Source organism: Moschus berezovskii, chromosome 1 (genome assembly GCF_049115385.1).
Source record: "Moschus berezovskii isolate FMDL1 chromosome 1, NW_MosBer_1.0, whole genome shotgun sequence".
Lineage (NCBI taxonomy): Eukaryota > Metazoa > Chordata > Mammalia > Artiodactyla > Moschidae > Moschus > Moschus berezovskii.
The window spans coordinates 142,067,606-142,088,338 of NC_142460.1; the positions used below are offsets into that span (position 1 = coordinate 142,067,606).

Consider the following 20,733-nt stretch of genomic DNA (forward strand, 5'->3'; position numbering starts at 1 on the left):
TTTGGGAGACAGTTGGCTGAGATTTGGAAGTAGGAGAGGTGGTGATGGCATTAAGAAAAAACTTGAAGTTAGCAGGAAGAGCTGCTCTAGGGCCAGGTGAGGACTGTACTTGTGAGAGGTGAAGTTTCAGACCCCAGATGGACATATTATTTTGGACTTCAGGGCTGGGAGAGGGGCAGGTGGTGGCTTGCTGTGGTCGTCAGGAAAGGCATTCTGGGAAAAAGGCAGTGGAACAGAACCTCTAAAGGTAGGGGAGGAATGGCCTGATGAAGAGGGACCCAAAGTACTGACAAGTCCAAGAAACTGAAGACTTGTTTGGCAGGACATGTGGATGGCAGTGGAAGGGACGCTGGGAGGGGATCTGTGAATAGACTTGCTGACCTGGAGTGGAGGTAGGAGGTGAGAACAAACCAAAGGCTCAGATGTGCTTCCAGCTTAGCTTCTGTTATCCTGCTTGGACTGGGGGGAGGTGGGGAGGGAGCACTGGGTTAGGGCAGCTGCACCGCCAGCTCTGAGTTGGAGGTCTGAGTCACATCCTAGACCAGCCTTGTTCAACTGTCCCCGTTTGCACGTCACTTCACTTAGTCCAGTGTCCCATCTTCAGCCTTTGCCTCAGCTGTTTTCGTTCCATCAGTCTTAACTCCACATCTTAGTCAAACTAAGTCAGGTGTTTGCCTTTCATTTCTGCACATGTGAGGGGAGGGGGGTGTCAAGTGGCAAGTAAAATCACAGCGGATCTAGGGCTTAATTTTATACCTAAATTTAGTTTATTCATTTTTTTTTAAGTAAAAATCTCCCTTGTTTGGATGAGGACATGTCAGTGAGGTTAGTTCTTTTGTTTCCAAACCTTAGATTTTGTACTGCTCTTCTTCAATTTATAACAGAAATAGGAAACTTATTTGCATTAAAAAAGAGACTAGACCTTTAAAAATTATAAATATGCAATATATATATATTATTAAATATATAATTATATGTCTTATATAAAATATAACTGAATGAAATGAAGCTTCTCACTATTGCCTAATTATATTAAAATTTAATTTTATGTTATATAAAAAGGTTTATAAGCCTGTCCTTGTTTTTTTTTTTTTTTTTAAAAAGCTATATTTTTAGCCTTGATGACTCATGATGAATTTCACACTTGCTATAATCTTCCAAGGTGAAAGCTGATCAGGAAAAAGTGTCAAACCACTCAAAGTGGATTAGTTCCATATTGTAGTGTGACTTTTAAGATGGTTTATTTTTACTTTAGTTTTCTTGGTGTTGGAATACAGAACATGAGGTGCCAGTAATAATAATATTTAGTTAACAATGGCACCCCACTCCAGTACTCTTGCCTGGAAAATCCCATGGATGGAGGAGCCTGGTAGGCTGCAGTCCATGGGGTTGCTAGAGTTGGACACGACTGAGTGACTTCACTTTCACTTTTCACTTTCATGCATTGGAGAAGGAAATGGCAACCCACTCCAGTGTTCCTGCCTGGAGAATCCCAGGGACAGGGGAGCCTGGTGGGCTGCCGTCTATGGTGTCATACAGAGTCGGACACGACTGAAGCGACTTAGCAGCAGCAATAGCAGCAACACTTATTAAATGATCTTGTATGCCAGTACTGTTCTATGCACAGTATATTGCCTCATTTTATCACCACAGCGTTCCTATTGGGCGGATTCTATTATTATTCCCAGTTTACATATCAGGAACAAAAATATTAAATAACTGGCTGGGAGATGGCATAGCCAGGGTTCAGACCCAAGCATCTGGCCCCAGATGTTGCTCCTGACGACTCTGCCCTTCTGCTCATCTTCTGTGTTGGGAGCAGGAAAAACGCAGTAGGATTATTTCATTAGGATGGCATATGAGCCTGACTAGTTGGGTTGTATACAATAGACTATTGTTTTACTCATATTTGTGGTTGAGGGTGAGAACTGAATGTTCTTAGTTAATTTTTTCTTTTATTATTAATTATAATTGAAAATATTTCCATTTGAATTCCAGCGATATTTTCATTTCTTCACTGAGTGAATGTTTATCAAGTACCTAGTATATGTCTGGGTTGTTATACACAGTGGGGACACAGAAGTGAACGTGATGACTAAGGTCTCTTTCCTTTGGAGCTTACACTCTAAAGCGGAGGACAGACAGTAAATATGTCAGTTGCCATGAAGAACATTTAATGTAATCTCTGAAGAGGTTGCATCTGTTGAGACAGACATCAGTGAGGGAATGAACTTTGGGAAGATCTGAGGAGTGTGTTCCAAGCAGAAGGAACAGTTGGAACAGAGGCCCAAAGTGGGAGGAGCAGTGGGAAGGGAATGAGGGAGTGAGGGGGGACATATCCCAGACAAAGGAGGAGACATGGCCGGTGATGTCAGGCTTTGTGGGCCACTGTGGATCGGGAGCATGGGTTAGGGCCAGGGGCCAACATCACCTTCACGGTGGCTGCTGTGACTTAAGAACAGTCTCATAATAATCTCGATGAAAGTGTTGCACCGTCCCCCCACCCCGAAAAACCTTCTATCTCAGACTGGCCTAATTTATATTTTGGAGCTAGTTTTCAGGTACATTCAACACATTTTCTGCAGTCTCTCATTTGTTAGTTATTTCAAGGTGAAAATGATATTGTGAGCCCCCTACAGGCAGAACAAAGCATTGCCTCTTATGATAATGTCAAATCCTCAAAGTATTGAATCATTTGGAAAATATGGATGTGGAGGAATGGAACTTCAGGTATCTTTCATTTAAAATAGAGGGAGAAGAAGTGAAATGGCACCATTAAACGTTTCCACCAATATAGTATAAAATTCATCCAGCTTTGGTTATTATAGTCCTTTTGAATTTGGTTTATATATTTAGCCACTCACAAATATTCTTTTAAAATAAATGCTCTATTAGAACTATCCCAGGAGTAACTTAAATGAACAGGGAAGCTTAAAATATTAAAACTGTATTATTTTATATATTTCTACAATAATAATTCATGTATTGTATAATATTGTATATATATATTTTTTTATCCAATGAAATTCCAGAAATGATTCTTATTAGGTTTAAATTCAGACCACCTGGAAATTGCAAATTCATCTAGTGTTCTTAAGATATATGGTGATAAAATTGCATCACATGTAAAGAAATGCAGCAATCTCTTCATATTGTATGTTTAAAAGGGCATTTAGCAGTAAACTCCACATTTATTCAGAATGGTGGGAGAATGGGAATAGTCTAGTTACAGTTGATTTTCTTTTTTGGATAATGAAGGTTATTGCCTGAAGGATCTTTGCATTTACTGTCTATAAAGGACTAAAAATTACATCATTGACTAGCTGTTTTCAGATTGTGGTGTGTGTATATGAGTGTGTTTGAGGGGTTGGTGGGCTCTGTGTTCCTCATACCATGTCCAATCCCTGTTATTCTTATGTGTGAAGCCTCTAGGTAAGCTTTGGTTAGAAGATAAGGTTTCTAATGAACACTGCCTACCACATAAAGACAACTATAGCAAATAATTCAGCTTTTCTACCTGTATTCAGAAGGTACTTCTGAGATTGGAATTATGGACTAAAATCCCCTTTTAAAAATCTCCTTTTTTGGGGGGGGGTTGCTTTTCATAGATTACTGAGTAAAATTTAGGTTAGTTAAGTATTGAATTATTTGAAATCTGGATGAACAGAAGTGAACCAGGAGCCCTTTCTAGACAGGGTATTTATTTCAGTATAAATTAAAAATGCAGTTTCTTATCTATCAGATCTTCATGGTTTGTAATAGTCATGCTACCATAACTCCTAGGAACAGTATGATGAACCCTAGTAACCGAAAGTTTTATACCCAATGACTTCATAGACTTGTCTAGACAGCACTTACTCTGTTGCTGTCTAAAATCATCACTTCTTAGGGCTGGAAGAGATCTAACGCAGACCCTGTAACTTAGATGGCCTGAATATTCTGTTTGCCCTTGTAGCCTTGGTTTTGGGATTTGAGGGATGGCAAGACCAGTGATTCAGCTTGGGTAGTGGGAAACTGATAGGCATAAACATGGGAAGGGCTTAACTCTGGTTTTGAACACATGTAAAAATATACAAAAGTTTTATTCACTGGAAACAGCAGCAAATTTGAAAGGAATTTGATGTCTGGTCATGTTTGTCAAAATAGGAGAGACTCCCTGGAGGTTATATCTAGAGAAAGTAATTGCAGTCAAATTTGTAACCTTTTGGATTGACTCTCCTTGGCAAAATCATGTTAGCTTTAAAAAATTGCTGGTGTTTTAATTTTGGCTAATGAAATCCATATGCTATCAAACAGTTAATCATCAAGTGAGATTTGGATTGGATCTGCATGCTTCTCCAAACTTCAGCCATTTTAGTCGACAGAATAATTAGTCAAACAGAAAAACCGATTGACTAACAAACTTTTAAACCAGGTGCTTTGCTCTCCTCTCCTGGTTATCATCTAAAACTGCCAGTTGTGATTTAACACAGAGCCTGAACTCTGTAATTCCACAGCTTTACTGGGCTGTAAGTGGCAAAGACCAGAATGTACCTGCTAGTCCAGAAGAGTCCAGTTGCTTTGATTGACTTAGATTTGGTGTGATCACTTGGGGTAAAAATAGCCTTGTCCTTGAGAAAGTGTCTTGAGAGGTCTTTATATGATTTGGGTGTTTAAGCAATTTGGGTGGGTTGGACAGTTGCTCCGTCAGTGCCTTGAGGGCAAATATTACATGAGCTTCTCATTAACTTGGTGTCTGTGAGAAAGTGACTTATGCCTGTAAGACTTCTTCAGAGAAAGAACACTAATGATTTCCTGATGATTCTGACTTATGAGGAATAAACATAAAGTGCTTTTGTGTTTGGGGAAAAGTTTTTATGTGAAGCATCCTTTGCTCCAGTCCTTGTAACCAGTGAATCACTGTTGCCTCTCCCCCTGACTGCCATCTTTCTGCAGGAAGCTGCCCTCTGTAGACAGCTCCCCATGGAGGCCGAGACTCTAGCTACGGTTCAGGCTGCTGTCAACCCTCCTGCCATGACCCCAGACATGAGATCCATCACTAATAATAGCTCGGATCCTTTCCTCAATGGGTAAGTCAACATTTTAAGGCCACTTATTTTTGCTTTCTTTATTATGAGGTTTAGAGTATAATGGATCTTTGTTTATATTGGGAAAATTTGGGGAGCTTGGAGGAAAATTTGGGTGAGGATAGAGGGAAGATGTGGAGGGATGTGGCAGAAAAAATAAAAGCAGACAAGAAGTCACCAATTTTTTTTTTTTAAATCTCAAATTCAAAAACTGATTCTGTGGTATGGAGCAAACCCCTAGTCAATAATTTGAAAATAGGGATGAATTTATGATTTCAATAGCATGGTGTTTGCTCTAATTACTTAGAAGAATCTTGTGGTTTGATATAGCCAATGGAGATAAAAACATGTTACGTGGCAAATAGGAACAAAACAAATAAGAGGTGATGTTTGTGGTGAAATATGAATAAGGTGTTAGTTAATAGTATTATTATGGTTGTTGTTGTTTAGGCACGAAGTTATGGACTCTGTTGCAACCTCATGGACTGTAGCCCGCCAGGCCCTTCTGTCTGTGGGATTTCCCAGGCAAGAATACTGGAGTGGGTTGCCATTTCCTTCTTTGGGTGATCTTCCCGACCTAGGGATCAAACCCAGGTCTAGTGTTATACATTGTCAGTTCCTGATATTGATCCTTCTATTGTGGTTATGTACTATGTCCTCGGGGAAAATACACACAGGATGCACAGGAACTCTGTACTCTTTTCACATCTTCTATGTGAGTCTAAAATTATTTCACAATTAAAGAATGAAATAAAACAAAGAATATATGAGCAGAAGGAAAAGGTAATTGAACCAGAAATATCTTCATGAGTAGAAGTAGTCAACCTTAATTGTAGCCTTTTAAACCCAAATAAAGGGCAGTTTTCTATTTCCTGTGTCTTTTCTGCCCTTGTGGAGGCTTCAGGCAACAAGCAAATACAGTTATGAAAGTTACTAAAAATAGAGAGATGAATGAAAACAAACAGTAATCAAAATACTGGAGGAAAGGAGTTTCTAAATGACTGATACAAAAATAATTCAAATGTCCAGAAAAAATGTAAAGAATAACTTGAGATTTACCCACCTACCCAACACCCAGGTTTTCCATATTTACATTGATCTTATTTTTTTAAATAAATACTACAACTAATATTTAAACTCTTCCCCACCACCCCTGAAATACATTTCTTTTTATTCTTCCCTGCCTAGTGGTAGCCACCATTTGGAAATTGATATATATCTATCACACTTATTTTTATACTTCTCATTGCCTGTCAAAGTCTTCCCAGTTGGCACTACTGATTAAGAATTACCTGCCAGTGCAGGAGACACAAAAGACATGGGTTTGATCCATGTGTCAGGAAGATCCCCTGAAGGAGGAAATGGCAACGCAGTCCAGTATTCTTACAATTCCATGGACAGAGAAGCCTGGCGGGCTACAGTCCATGGGGCCGCAAAGGGTTGGACACACTGTGCATATGTGCAAACACACACCACACACACATTGCCTGTCAATGTCCGTATCCAGAAGCAATATTCAACATCTTTATTTTAGTTTTATTTTTTTAATTTACATAAATGGTATCATTCTCTATATGTATTGTTATTTTATTATTTTCAGATGAAAAGGGAATCAGTGTCAATTTATTATGACTGGCCAGTTGTTTTTTTCTTTGCTTACAATTGATTATTTTGACACAGGGATATATGTTTCAAAATTAAAATGAGGTTCAAAGTCCACCTCCCTTTGTTATGAGGAACATCAGGCAGATCTACATTAGTTGGGGGTCTTCATGATTATATTTTAATTTTAAAATGTCTACCCATCTTTTGCTCTGCAGGGGGCCATATCATTCGAGGGAGCAGAGCACTGACAGTGGCCTGGGGCTGGGGTGCTACAGTGTCCCCACAACTCCAGAGGACTTCCTCAGCAATGTGGATGAGATGGACACAGGTAGGGGCCAAACCTGTGAAGCCTTGCAGTGGGTTTGGACTTTTAAATTGTCTCTTTAGTCCTCCCAATCCTTTTTTTTTTTTGACCACACTGCAAGGCATGTAGGACTTTAGGTCCCCAACCAGGGTTCGAACCTGTGCCCTATGCAGTGATCCTCTCAATTCTAAAATCCAACCAGAAACACTTATCTTCAACGACATGACCTGACAGCTGCAAAGCCCCCAGAACCAAGCACCATTAGTAAACTCCAGCTCCTTCCCCATCGTTGATGCAAATGTAGGTTTATGTATGGGCACATGATTTTGATTTCTGCTTTTTTTCTTTCTCCTCTCCTTCCTTCCTTCCCTCCTTTCCTCTCTCCCTTCCCCTCTTGTCTGCTTTATTTAGCCCTTTCCTCACAGTTGCGTTAGTATACCGCTGTCTGCTTTACTATTCTTTCACAATTGAATATTTATACTTTTCTCGCTTTTTGTTGTAATGTACAGGCCACCAGTATGCAGTTTTTCATGTCATTATTGCATTTGGGAAGCAATTGGCAGTGGGCTTTTGGAAAGTTAAGCAACTCAGAGGATTCTAAATTGTCAGCTCTGAGTCCTAACAATGTCCTCCTTTAGCAATTAAGTTTAAGTAGTTCCTGGTCTGCTCTGCCTTCAGGCTAGGCCTCAGCTGACTTCTTGGTTACCTCTTTTTCTCCACTTCTCCAGGAGCAAGGCCTCCAAATTTGGTCTAGTTTTAATTATCAAAGTCCTGAACCCCAAGAAGATACTCTTTTGAACCAAAATTAAATGACAACTTACAACCAGGACCTACTTTATAGCACAGGAAACTATATTCAGTATCTTGAAATAACATGTAATGAAAAAGAATCTGGAAAAGAATATTTATGTATAACTGAATTGCTTTGCTGTATACCTAAAACTAACCCAACTCTGTAAATCAACTATACTTCAAGTAAAAAAAAAAAAAAACAACCTAAAAATAGATTTTAAAAAAAATTAGCTGACATGTCCCCTCTTTGGAGCTGCTCATGTAAGTTTCTCCTCCATCACCACTGATGATAGAAAATTGTTCTGTGATGTAAAGGATTGTTTTCCCCAGTGCCATTATCCAGAGGACCTGTGTTTGTCACCTTCTGCTCCTCGATGGCTGTGCTTTGTGCTCTGAAACTAAACAGTTGGTCAGACAAGATGCAGACTCTGCCAGAACGTAGGAGCAGCTGTTCCAGGCTCTCTGTGCAGCCTCTCATCTATGTGTTTAGAGAGTTGAACAGACTGTCTTGTGAGGAGTCACCCAGGAATAGTTTGAACTGTTTGTTTTGTTAGTCTTCAATTTATTACTTCAGCCTTCTGCCTCCCTTCCTGCCTCCCTCCCTCTCTTTCTTCATCCTTCTCTTTATTTCTTGGTGTGAGATTTATCTTGCCTTCTTTGGAACAGCTTAATGAAGCGGCTCCTTCCCATGTTTAATAATTGTTTGCTTTCATCTTTTCAACATTGGAAAGCTAGTAAACATAAAAAGCAAAGTTAAATAAGAAAAGACTCAGGAAATCGAAATCTAAGCAAGTATGACATTAAAAAAAAGTTTTTTTTAATTGGAAGATAATTGTTCTATAATGTTGTGTTGGTTTCTGGTATACACCAAGGTGAAGCAGCCATCAATATACATAATCCCCTCCCTCCTGACCTTTCCTCCCACCCCTCTAGGTCGTCACAGAGCACCAGGCTGAGCTCGCTGTGCTATACAGCAACTTTCCACTAGCTAGACATTTTTTAAAAAGTATTTATTTATTTGGCTGTGCCATGTCTTGGTTGCAGCATGTGAGATCTAGTTCCCTGTCCAGAGATTGAACCCAGACCTTCTGCACTGGGATGGTGGAGCTGTAGCCACTAGAGGACCAGGGAAGTCCCTAGCTTGACTTTAAAATGTAAAAAAGATGGATTCTAGTCTTTGGCTTTTTAAAATTTCATCGAGTAGATAAGTAGGGAATGTTTTGAAACCAAAAAGTGGAATTAAGTCATGTCCTGTAAAGAACATAGTCCTTGTAGACAGGCCACCTGAATTGGATCTTTGCTTCTCTACTTCTTAGTAGTAACTTTGGTAAGTTACGTAACCTCCCAGGGCCTCAGCTTTCTCACCTGTAAAGTGGGCGTAATGTGCACACCTGGTGCAGTGGTGAGGCATCATGAGGTCACAGCGCTTGGCACCAAGTTCTCTTCTCCTTCTGAGAAGGATGAAGTATCATCTCAGAAGGATGAGACTAGTCCTATTAAATGTCCGGGTTCCAGGTTAGCCTGGCTTAGTGAGTGCTGAATTTACAGTCACAAATGTGACATCTTTATAGGAAGTGGGCATACGCCCTCTCAAGGGGAGACATGTAGTTAATTATACAGGAGCAAGAAAAAGAAAAGCCGAGAGATGGGCAGAGCTCAAAGGTGGCTGGAAAAGGTCTGGTAGGCCCACTGATCACATGCTGACCACATGCTAAATGGTGACAAGCCAGCCAAACACTCCCTTTGTAAAATACACATGGAAGCAACAGCTGGACATAGTGTAAGAGACATAGGAGGATAGAGTAGACGGAATAATAGGAGCAAAAGCTGGAGGTCGTTCACTTTCCAGAATATTCTACAATAATCACACCCTTCTAAGAACTTCTCTTTTTGGTCTGTCTCATTTTTATTCACCCATTCATTTTTATTATTGATGCAAATGTGCATCTTTTTTTAAAAGTTGAAATATAGTTGCTATGCAATATTATATGTTACAGGTGTAGGATACAGTGATTCACAAGTTTTAAAGGTGATACTCCATTTATAGTTATTGTGAAATATTGTGAAATATACATGGGGAATATACATATGTATAATATGTCCCACTTTTCAAATGACGAAAACTATAATGACCAAAAAGATTACTATGAGGTTGCAAAGTTGCTCCAAGGAGAGATATTTTAAGATTGTTAACCTTAATGAAGAACCTTAACTAGTCTCATCATGCTTTCTGAGGAGAAAGGATAAGAGAATTTTTTAAAACAGAGAGATTTTATTTGGTTAAAAAAATCAATTCTTAAGTTATTTAAAACGTAAAATGGGAAATCAGTTGAGGTGGATATTTCTATCTGGATATGAAGAAAAAAGACATCCAGCACTTTAGATCAGGTAAGTTTTCAGGGCAGATAATTTTTTTTTAAGCCTAGTTTCCTTCTGTTACAACCTGTTGGGTAGAAAAAAGTTATTTGGATTTTTTTTTCTAAACTAACCTTGTTTTTCAATGTCGGTAATACAACAACCCTGAGGTCATGTTGAACTCATTTTAATTTTTCAAATGACTGCTTTTTGCAATGCAAGTCCTATAAAATATTCCCAAGAGTCACTGATATTTTATAAGTTTGCAGAAAAGCCATGAAGTTTTGCTACCTCCAAAAATGTAAGTGTGATTATGTTTCCCTCATCTCTATGAAAGAAGTAATTTTTCTCCTTGGAAAATGCATATTATTAAATTGAGTTCTCTCCCATTTTGTCTAGAATAGTGAAATCTCTATGCAGGCTTCTTAGGAAGCCTAAAGTACTTGTATGACACAAAAGCTAATTGAATAAGTTTCTTAGAAATGATTCCATGGTGAAAGCTGACCATAGTTATCAATGCACCTCAGACTTCGAGGTATATTTTATCCCTTCAGAAAATTGATTGGGGCTGTTGGAAAGAACCAGTTGTTCTGACATTATGTAATTAATTAACCATGACTGAGTTCTTTCAGCACAGTCAACAAACATTTATGGTGTTTTTGTATTTGTGTATGTATTTATGTGGGCTTCCCTGGTAACTCAGTCGGTAAAGAATCTGCCTGCTGTGCAGGAGACATGGGTTTGATCCCTGAGTTGCTAAGATCCTCTGGAGAAGGAAATGGCAACCCACTCCAGGATCCTTGCCTGGAGAATTCCATGGACGGAGAAGCCTGGTGGGCCACAGTCCACAGGGGTCACAAAGAGTCAGACACGACTTAGCGACTAAATCACCAAGTGTTTAATTTATGTATGAATGAAGCCCAGAGCCTCATATCATGTGTGGCAGATACGATACGGCACTTACCTCCCAATTTCAGATAAGCGAGTGTGTCTTAGGCCACACAGCTAAAACGCTGCATCTCCTGGCACAGTGGTCTGTATGTTTTCTCCTGTCTTGTCATTCATGAAGGATGTGTTCTTCATGTCATATCGCAGACACTGAACTTTCCTCTACAATAACATTCTCTCAACTAGGTTCTGCAGACTTTAGTTCTGTTAGGATCTAAATTCTGCCAAACTTGGATTCGAGGAGGTGATAGTGGCTTAAACAAAATAAAACAGATTTTTCTTACTACAAGACTTCTCAGAACCTATATGCTCCCATGCATTGTAACTCATATGCTTTGTGAAAATACTCGACTCGATAGTTTTGAGGTATATGTGTGTGTGTAGTGAGGGGAGCAATCTGCAGAAGCCACTTTCTAAAACACTTTGAAGATGATCCCCAGAGTTGTCAATGAAGATTGTTTTTTATTCACATAGTTAAAAGAACCTCCTCACTACTACCTTTGAACATAAAGAGGATGCTATGGGCAAATTTGAGTTTACAATCAAATTGTTGGATTATAGCTCTGTGATAAGGTTTTTATGACTGCCAGGACCTCTGTACTCAAACCAGCTCTTCGTGCCATTGTCATGGGAAATCAGTGATGGTAGGTCAGATCCACAGTGTCCTCATTTTCTCCTTTCCTGTGCCCATGGACTTACCCATTCTGGACCATGTCTACCCAGAACAATTAAAGATTCACCCAGCATCTCTGTGTCTCTTAGGCGTGAGCACCACCAACTCAGTTTCAGTAATGTGGTAGCTGGAATTTTGCAAGGAGATGAAATATTTGCAACCTGCAGCAGTAAGATCTTCTGGTGGAATGTGAGCACAATGGAAATGAAGATGAGAGTTATGTTGACAATTGAAGTTGTTCCTCTTTTCAGGAGCCTTAAAAAAGAATTAAATAGGGTTCATCTGTACTATTTTTCTAGATTCCACATATGTGTGTTAATGTACGATATTTGTTTTTCTCTTTCTGACTTCACTCTGCAGGAATAGAAAAAGACTTAGAGAACAGCTGTGCGGACGGGGGTGGGGGATGGGGAAGGTGGGATGAGTTGGAGATTGGGATTGACATATATATATATGACCATGTGTAAAATAGATGGCTAGTGGGAACCTGCTGTGTAGCACAGGGAGCTCAGCTCAGTGCTCTGTGACGACCTGGAAGTGTGGGATGGGGAGTAAGGGAGGTCTAGGAGGAAGTAGAAACATGTATACATGTAGCTGATTCACTTCATTGTACAGCAGAAACCAACACAACATTGTAAAGCAATTATACTACAATAAAATAATTAAAATGGTTTCATTCCTTTCCATTACAGGAGAAAACACAGGACAAACACCCATGAATATCAACCCTCAGCAGACCCGTTTCCCCGATTTTCTTGACTGTCTTCCGGGAACAAACGTTGATCTAGGAACTTTGGAATCTGAAGATCTGATCCCCCTCTTCAATGATGTAGAATCTGCTCTGAACAAAAGCGAGCCTTTTCTAACCTGGCTGTAATTAATACCATTGTAGCTTGAATGAAGCCGTGACCTGACATTTCCTGGGCCTCTTGGAAAAAGTGATGGAGCAGAGCAAGGTGGCAGGTGAGCTGCCTCCTGCCTCCATCACACATGCTCCCTCCTTTCCTTGTGGCCAGTTTAATAATTGCCTGGATTTGATTGGCAGTCACTTAAACATGAATAAACATTCTATTTCTGTTTTCTGCAAGCCTGCATTCCTGTGATGGGTTGTGCAGCAGAATTGATTATGCAGAATTGCTTCTTTGTTTTCCTCTCTACTACCCCATTACCAAGCTTTATGGGTGTATTAAATTTATACATCAATTGATTATAAATCATGAAAAATTGATGACCACAGACAGTGACTTTTGACAGGTGGCTCGGTCCAGGAAATGTACACAAAACTCGACCTGATTTACAGTTTCAAAAACTGTATTGATGACATTAGTACCAAATGCTTTAAAGAATATTTAACTTGAGCTTTAAAAATCATTGTACTGATAGTAAAATTCTGCTGTTTGGAATACAATGTAGTTTTCAGTCCATGCAGGTTCTGATGGCTCTTATTACCTGTATTCGCAAAGGCACACAGAGTCCTATTGTAGGTTATCCTTCATCATTTTACTGCACAGCATCTAGACAACTAGTCCTTCCAACAGGAGAGTGGCAGTGGCATTAGTCACAGTTCCGACACCAAGATCTCATGAAAGAGAAAGAGACCAGTTTGGTATTAATTATGAACATTTATTAAACAAAAGGTTTTTAAATGACAAGTTGGATTTTTAAAAAACTTACAGCTTAGAACTTGATGTTTATTTCATGAAGCACTATCATCTGGTGACTAATGACAAAGGGCAGCCAAATGTTTTAGATAAATCAGTGGCAACTGTATTTTTGTCTTTTGAAACTGTTCTGAAAACATCAGGACCACATAGCTTTCAATACAGTGAGCTGTTGCTTGTAAAATTCTGAAGCCTTGTTGGTTTCTCTTCTTTCAAGATTTCTAGGATTTAAAGTAATCTTATCTATGAAACTGTTTGAAGGATGAAGCAGACCTCTGACTGACGGGTCAAAAAATGCCCCCTGAGGGTGTATGGTGGAGACCCTTAGTGTTCCCGAAGTCACTAAAGTTGATTCCTAGTTGTATTATCCTAATCCTGTTTGCTACAGTTGGTATAGAAAGGCATGAAATATGTACTCAGTACCTCTTATGTAACCAAAACCGTTTTTTTTTTATTAGCTTTTAAGGACTGAGAGAGAGCATCGGGTTCGCCTGGCATGCACTCTGCCTGCATTGCCAATGAAGTCCTCAATTGTTTATTATTTTGAACTGACATTATTTATAATCTATGAATTTAATATCTTTTTTGAGAGACATTAATAATGCAGGTCTCTGAGAGGAACCTTTCCATTCCCAAAGGGGCTTATTTGCTGGGGATCTGAGATCCTTTTTGATCTACCAAAAGATAGACAGGCAGAATACGTCTTATCTTGTTGGAATGAAGGCAAGTGTAAAGGTCAGAGATGAAGTAGTAATGTTAGGGAATATAGTGGAAAGGCTACTAGGTGTGAGATGGAAATAGACAAGCTATGGTGCCCCAAAAGCCAGACGAGAAGGAGGTGTGAGGTGCCCCCAAAGAGCAAAGCAATGATTTTCTCCTACAACTTTTGTACCAAAAGACTTTTGTAGAAGAAAAGAAGGCTTCATTTCGGTGCACTTTATGTGGGAGAAAGAGGCACAGCGCTGGTGTTCCCCTGTCCACGCTGATGTTAAGTGAGTAGGCGGATGAGAGCTTAAACCTACCGTTGCTTCCAACATGATGAAGTGACTTTTTTCCCCTGAAGGACCCATGGTTTCTCTTCCTCTGATTCCATCTCTTTCTCAAAACGCTCTGAGAGATGAGGGTAGATGTTTCTATTGCTACTATATTGAAGGGAGCACTATTTCTTTTTCTCTTCTGTTAGCAACAATTGCAAAAAGCATTGTACATTCTTTCTAAGAAAAAGCAAAAAAAAAAAAAAAAAGACTCGAAAACAAGGGACCTAGTAAAACTGAGCAGTGTTACTGTATTTTTAAAAAATATTTTTATAGATGCATTTTCAGGTTATTAAACATTAAAGAAACAATTATCCCTCCTTTTTTTAAGTAGTTAAAACATTGATGATTTATATTATCAATTTTTAGAAATAATTTCCTAGTAAGCTTGTGGCATTAGAAAATACTAGAAGAATTTTTTTTTTTAGTGAAATTAGTTGGAACATATATTAATGAACATAACAATTATTTTTCCAGAATTAGAACAGATCCTGACTACATGTTTACTAATAAAAGAAGCCAGATCTAATTTTTGTTGTTATTTTTAAGGCCATGAAATAAGCCTTTGTTAAAGAACACTAAAGCTAGAAATCTAAAAACAACTTTTTAAAGGTTCTTTCCTATTATTGTAAGTGTTAAAACCCCTGCAGAATTCATGATAAGGTGCTATTTATGTTTCTTATTATAAAATGACTGCCAAATATCATGTCTTTTTAGTCCTGTCAATCAGTAGATTTCAACATTTCATCCAGATTAAAAATGGAAAAATAATTTCAGAAATCTTTCTTTTAAGGTATTTTCTTTCCCTGATAAAACACATTTCCTTGAAGTAAATACATCATCAAGACCTATTTGCAATTCTGTTAAATCTAAGTAATTGTTAGTGTTTCACCATAGAATTTAGGATGTGATAGGCCTTTCTTTCGCTGATTATACAATATAAGTGAAAACAGAGTAAAATAGTTAGTGTGCTGGGGGTGCTACTGACTCCAGCTTGCCAGAAAATCTCTCTGGAGAAGAAGGTGATCTGGAGTGAGAGAGTTTTGCTAATGACAAGTGATGTTCTCATAACAGAATTAGAAAGCAGCTTTCAGAAGTGCAACTTTTATGACAAACAAAAGCTGTTAAAAGGAAATTATAGATTAATTTAATTGGGAAAGTAGGTGATCAACAGAGACCGTTTCCCTAACACACTACATCATTTATGTGTTCATGTTTTAACTTTTAAAAAAATTATTTCTACATTTTGTAATATGATATATGTGTGTTTATTTTTAATTCAGATTGCTATGCATACAGAGAGTATGCAGAAAAATCAATCAGATCAAACTATTTCACCTGGAGTTTGGTACTGGTTTTTACTTTTCTGATTCTGTATAAGAAAAATAAATACAGTTGAATTTCCACTTGGAGCCTTTATCTTGTCATGATTTGTGTGTGTTTTTTTTACTGAGGGCTTTGGGTGGTACTGGAGGAAGGCTTATGTAACCTTCCTGGCAGACAATGAAGGAAAGAAAATTTTGTAGGCAAACATTTTTTTGGCTCAAGTGCCTGATTTTCAATATTTTAAATATCCAGAATTCTGGTTTCTACTTTATTTGAAGTAACTCACTGAGACTTTAAAAACTATGTGTGTGTGTGTCCTTGTGCTAAGTCACGTCAGTTGTATCTGACTCTTTGCGACCCCATGGACCATAGCCCTCCAGGCTCCTCTGTCCATGGGATTCTCCAGGCAAGAATACTGGAGTGGGTTGCCATTTCCTCTTCCAGGGGATCTTCCTGACCCAGGAACTGAACCCGAATCAGCCCTTTCAACAACCTTGCAGATTTGACTGAAACATCAGGACTATAGTATTTTTCTTCGTTTCTCTGTTATTGACAATATGTTGTGGCTTCTTGGGCTTCCCTGGTGGCTCAGACGGTAAAGAATGCAATGCGAGAGACCTGGTTCAGTCCCTGGGTTAGGAAGGTCCCCTGGAGGAAGCCATAGCAACCCACTCCAGTATTCTTGCTTGGAGAATCCCATGGACAGAGAAGTCTGGAGGGCTACAGAACATAGGGTCACGAAGTGTCAGACACAGCTGAGTGACTAAGCACAACGTGACTTCTTGTCAAACCCAAAGCAGTCACCATTTATTCTGTGACAGTGTATTTCCTCTGTCTTTGGAGCCCCCTGATTCTTGCTGTGGTGACACTTTATGATGTGAGGGCACTTTTAGTAGCAGAGTGTTTTTAAGCAGAAGCACTCAGTAACAACAAAAGAAGAAATTCTGGGGGAAAGAACTTAGCAACAGTCCAGAGTCTAAGCCTCATGCATCTTTTTAAAAACTGTATTTCGTCATCACTTTTAAGTTAACAGAGGCTCTCTGTTGAAAGTGTTATAAGTACCAACATGTTTAAAGTAAAAATATGAAAGTTCTCTATCTTTCAAATCTCACACTTTAAAAAATATGTTAGATTTTTCCCCCCATAAGCTGGATTATTTTTTAACAAAAGTAGAGCAATTCTGTGTGAAGTTTTGAAGCTTTCATTTTTTCTCTGAATAATAATGATATTACCAATACATATTGAACATTTATGTTAATTTAATCTGCACATCAACACTACTATTTCAATACTGTCCTCATTTTACAGATGAAGAAACTGAGGCTTAGAGAGATAAAATAATTTTTATAAGGGTACATAGTAAACAAGAAATATATCCAAAAGCTCAAGACTGTCATTCCATGCCAGTACATGTAAATTTTATTATATTTCACAATAAATAATATCCTTTTGCATGGGTGTCCCCTCTTGGTAGTCAGTTGGTTGTTTTCAGATTTTGCCCTTACAAATAGTAATGAACTTAGCAGTTTGTCCCTTTGATATTTATTTATTTTGGCTGCACTGAGTCTTACTTGTGGCATGTAGGATCTTCAGGTGCAGCATTTGGGATCTGGCCCCCTACATTGGGTGTGCAAAGTCTCAGCCACTGGACCACTCGTCCCAACAGTTTGTTCTTGTATGAGTATGTCTAGAGGATAAATTGCTCAGAAAGAAATCACTGTATCAAAAGTTATGTGATCTTAAATCTTGGTAGATTCTGTCAAATATTTTTGAAAACAAGTCCATGCCAATTTATACTTTCAAGGACAATGTATGCAAAGGCCTGTTTCACCATTGCCAACCTAGAGCTGGATATTGCCTAACTCTTGTTTTTCTTGTTTTTCCAGTTTGAAGCTACAAACATACAGTCGCAAAAAAAAGAAAGTCAAATTTGATTTGTATGAATATTAACTTTTTTTGTCCCCCCCCACCCACATGTACATCCCACGAAATGTTCATGAATATATGTTGAAGATATGAAGTTCAAAAATTGAATGAAAAATATTTTTTCTATTTCTATCAATAGTATACAAAACAAATTTGCTTCTCTTTCTGATTTTTTCCAGCTTTACTGAGATATAATTGACATCATGTATAAATGTAAGGTATGAAACATAGTGATTTTATGCATGTATATACTGCACAATGGTCACCACAAGAAGGTTAGTTAACACACGCATCACTTCACACGGTTACAAAATTTTTCTCTATGTGCAGTAAGAATTTTGACTAACTCTTAAAACTTTTCAAATATGATATATAGAAAATAGCTTACTATTATAGTTTGTAATTCTTGAATTAATAGTGAAATTGAATGATCTTTTCATAAGATTATTGTCTATGGTGGGTGATGTCAGTTCTCAATTACCCAGATTACCTTAGATTCTTTTTTACTGTTTTTGTTAAAAAACACTCCAGTATTCTTGCCTGGAGAATTCTGTGGACAGAGGAGTCTGGTGGGCTACAGTCCATGGAGTCAAGAAGAGTCGGACACGACTGACGGACTAACACTTTCATTCTCATTTTTCACCTCCATGATGGTGTATTTTCACTTCCAAAAGCTAACAACTGTGGTTCTTTTAAAAGGATTGTTAGGATCACTTTGCCCCCATACAGAAGAGAGTTGGAAATGCATAAGAATTTACATCCTAGGACATGACTTTGTCCAATGACAGGTGGGCCTTAACTCACATTCCAGAGCCCCCTGTGGGATCGGGCAGAGACTACCTTCTGTGGAATATTGCCTGACAGCACATTTCCTATTTCTTCCCCTTTCCAGTGCTGCTTCCCCGACTCTCACCAGTTTCTCCTCTAAATATCCACTTTCTTAATAAATCCTTTTCTTAAACAATGCTCCCTTAGTATACCACCTGTACATGAAGCCTTATATCAAGATCTGCTTCTGAAAACCAGACCTAAGTTAGCATCCAGAATACACAGCCAACTCTTGCAAATCTATCAGAAAAACAATCCAATGAAAATGTGGGGTAAGGATATGCACTGAAATTTTACAGAATGGAAAACTAGGTGCCAGATAATTTCACAACCTTGTTACTAATCAGGAAAATGGAAATGAGATAGTAGTAACATAATATTTCACTTATATCAAACTGCAAATTCCAAAAGACTTGTAACACCAAGGGTCAGCTAGGATGTGGAAAAGTGGGAAGGCACTGTACTGTTGGTAGCAGTGTAAACTGAGAAAAGCACTTTGTAACTTTCACGAAGCTGGCAGCCTCGTCTGTTTTGTTGATCACTATATCCCCAGTCTCTAGGGCAATGTCCAGAACATATGGATGACCAAACAGTAAATATTTATTGAGTGAATTAATATTTGGGCAAACTGTATTCCTCAGGAAGTGAGTACTGTCAGAGGGGACACACAGAGAGAAGTAGTTGCACAATAGGGGAGAAGGAACTTCCTAGACAATTTAGTTGCTTAAACAGATCTGTCAAATCAATCAAATAGATGGGGAAACAGTGGCTAGCTTTATTTTTCTGGGCTCCAAAATCACTGCAGATGGTGATTGCAGCCATGAAATTAAAAGACGCTTACTCCTTGGAAGGAAAGTTATGACCAACCTAGACAGCATATTAAAAAGCAGAGACATTACTTTGCCAACAAAGGTCTGTCTAGTCAAGGCTATGGTTTTTCCAGTGGTCATGTATGAATGTGAGAATTGGACTGTGAAGAAACCTGAGAGCCAAAGAATTGATGCTTTTGAACTGTGGTGTTGGAGAAGACTCTTGAGAGTCCCTTGGACTGCAAGGAGATCCAACCAGTCCATCTTAAAGGAGATCAAGTCATGAGTGTTCATTGGAAGGACTGATGTCGAAGCTGAAACTCCAATAGTCTAGCCACCTGATGCGAAGAGCTGACTCATTTGAAAAGACCCTGGTGCTGGGAAAGATTGAGGGCAGGAGGAGAAGGGGACGACAGAGGATGAGATGGTTGGATGGCATCACCGACTCGATGGACATGGGTTTGGGTGGACTCCAGCAGCTGGTGATGGACAGGGAGGCCCGGCGTGCTGTGGTTCATGGGGTTGCAAAGAGTCACAAAGACTGAGCATCTGAACTGAACTGAATCGACGGGATGACAGCGTTGTAGCGACCACGTTGTTCATGTAGTGGATTGATCTAGCTGGTGAGTAAATCTGACAGGCATTGCAGCCAAACCGGTTGAGAGCTAGGACTTGTCCATTTATAGCGTACTCAAGTTTCTTTTATTCTTTTTTAAGGCTGGGAAGGATTGGGGCAGGAGGAGAAGGGGACGATAGAGAATGAGATGGCTGGATGGCATCACTGACTCAATGGACATGAGTTTGGGTGAACTCCGGGAGTTGGTGATGGACAGGGAGGCCTGGCGTGCTGTGATTCATGGGGTTGCAAAAAGTCAGACACGACTGAGTGACTGAATTGAACTGAACTGAACTGAATCTGTAAAAAATTCATATATTGATATTCCCCATGAAAAACTGTGATCACTATATTTTGGGTTTTTCCCTGGGGCACTGTATTTTTTTTTCTTTTTTTACATTATGATTAAATATTGTGTGACTATCAAAGCTTCTGCAAATGTAATTTACTTGATTTCCACTGAGAGCACATATGAAAGTTCAGTTCAGTTACTCAGTCACGCCTGACTCTTTGCGACCCTATGGACTGCAACACGCCAGGCTTCCCTGTCCATCACCAACTCCCAGAGCTTGCTCAAATTCATGTCCATCGAGTAGGTGATGCCATCCAACCATCTCATCCTCTGTCATCCCCTTCTCCTCCTGCCTTCCATGTGAAGGGACCACAGGTGTTAACAATCTGCAGAAACTATGACATCTGCCTTGCTCCTCAGAATAGTTAAATATGTGATTTATTAAAATGAATATAGAATGAAGATCAGACATATTAGGTCATGTTCAGAAGACTTCTG

General features: G+C 38.9%; 1 protein-coding gene across 3 annotated transcripts in view; it reads left to right on the plus strand.

Moving 5' to 3' along the window:
• The window catches only part of WWTR1 (WW domain containing transcription regulator 1), a 141,726-nt gene extending 125,876 nt beyond the window's left edge, over positions 1–15,850 (plus strand). For 2 of the 3 annotated variants that reach the window (XM_055411972.2, XM_055411963.2), the window contains exons 5-7: positions 4,936–5,069; positions 6,887–6,999; positions 12,436–15,850. In XM_055411972.2, the coding sequence (XP_055267947.1) occupies positions 4,936–5,069; positions 6,887–6,999; positions 12,436–12,620 (432 nt within the window). In that variant the 3' untranslated portion in view covers positions 12,621–15,850. Of the gene's footprint in view, positions 1–4,935; positions 5,070–5,516; positions 5,824–6,886; positions 7,000–12,435 lie in introns of those variants that run through there. The other variant, XM_055411981.2, reaches the window with a different exon arrangement.
• The last annotated feature ends 4,883 nt before the right edge of the window (positions 15,851–20,733 follow it).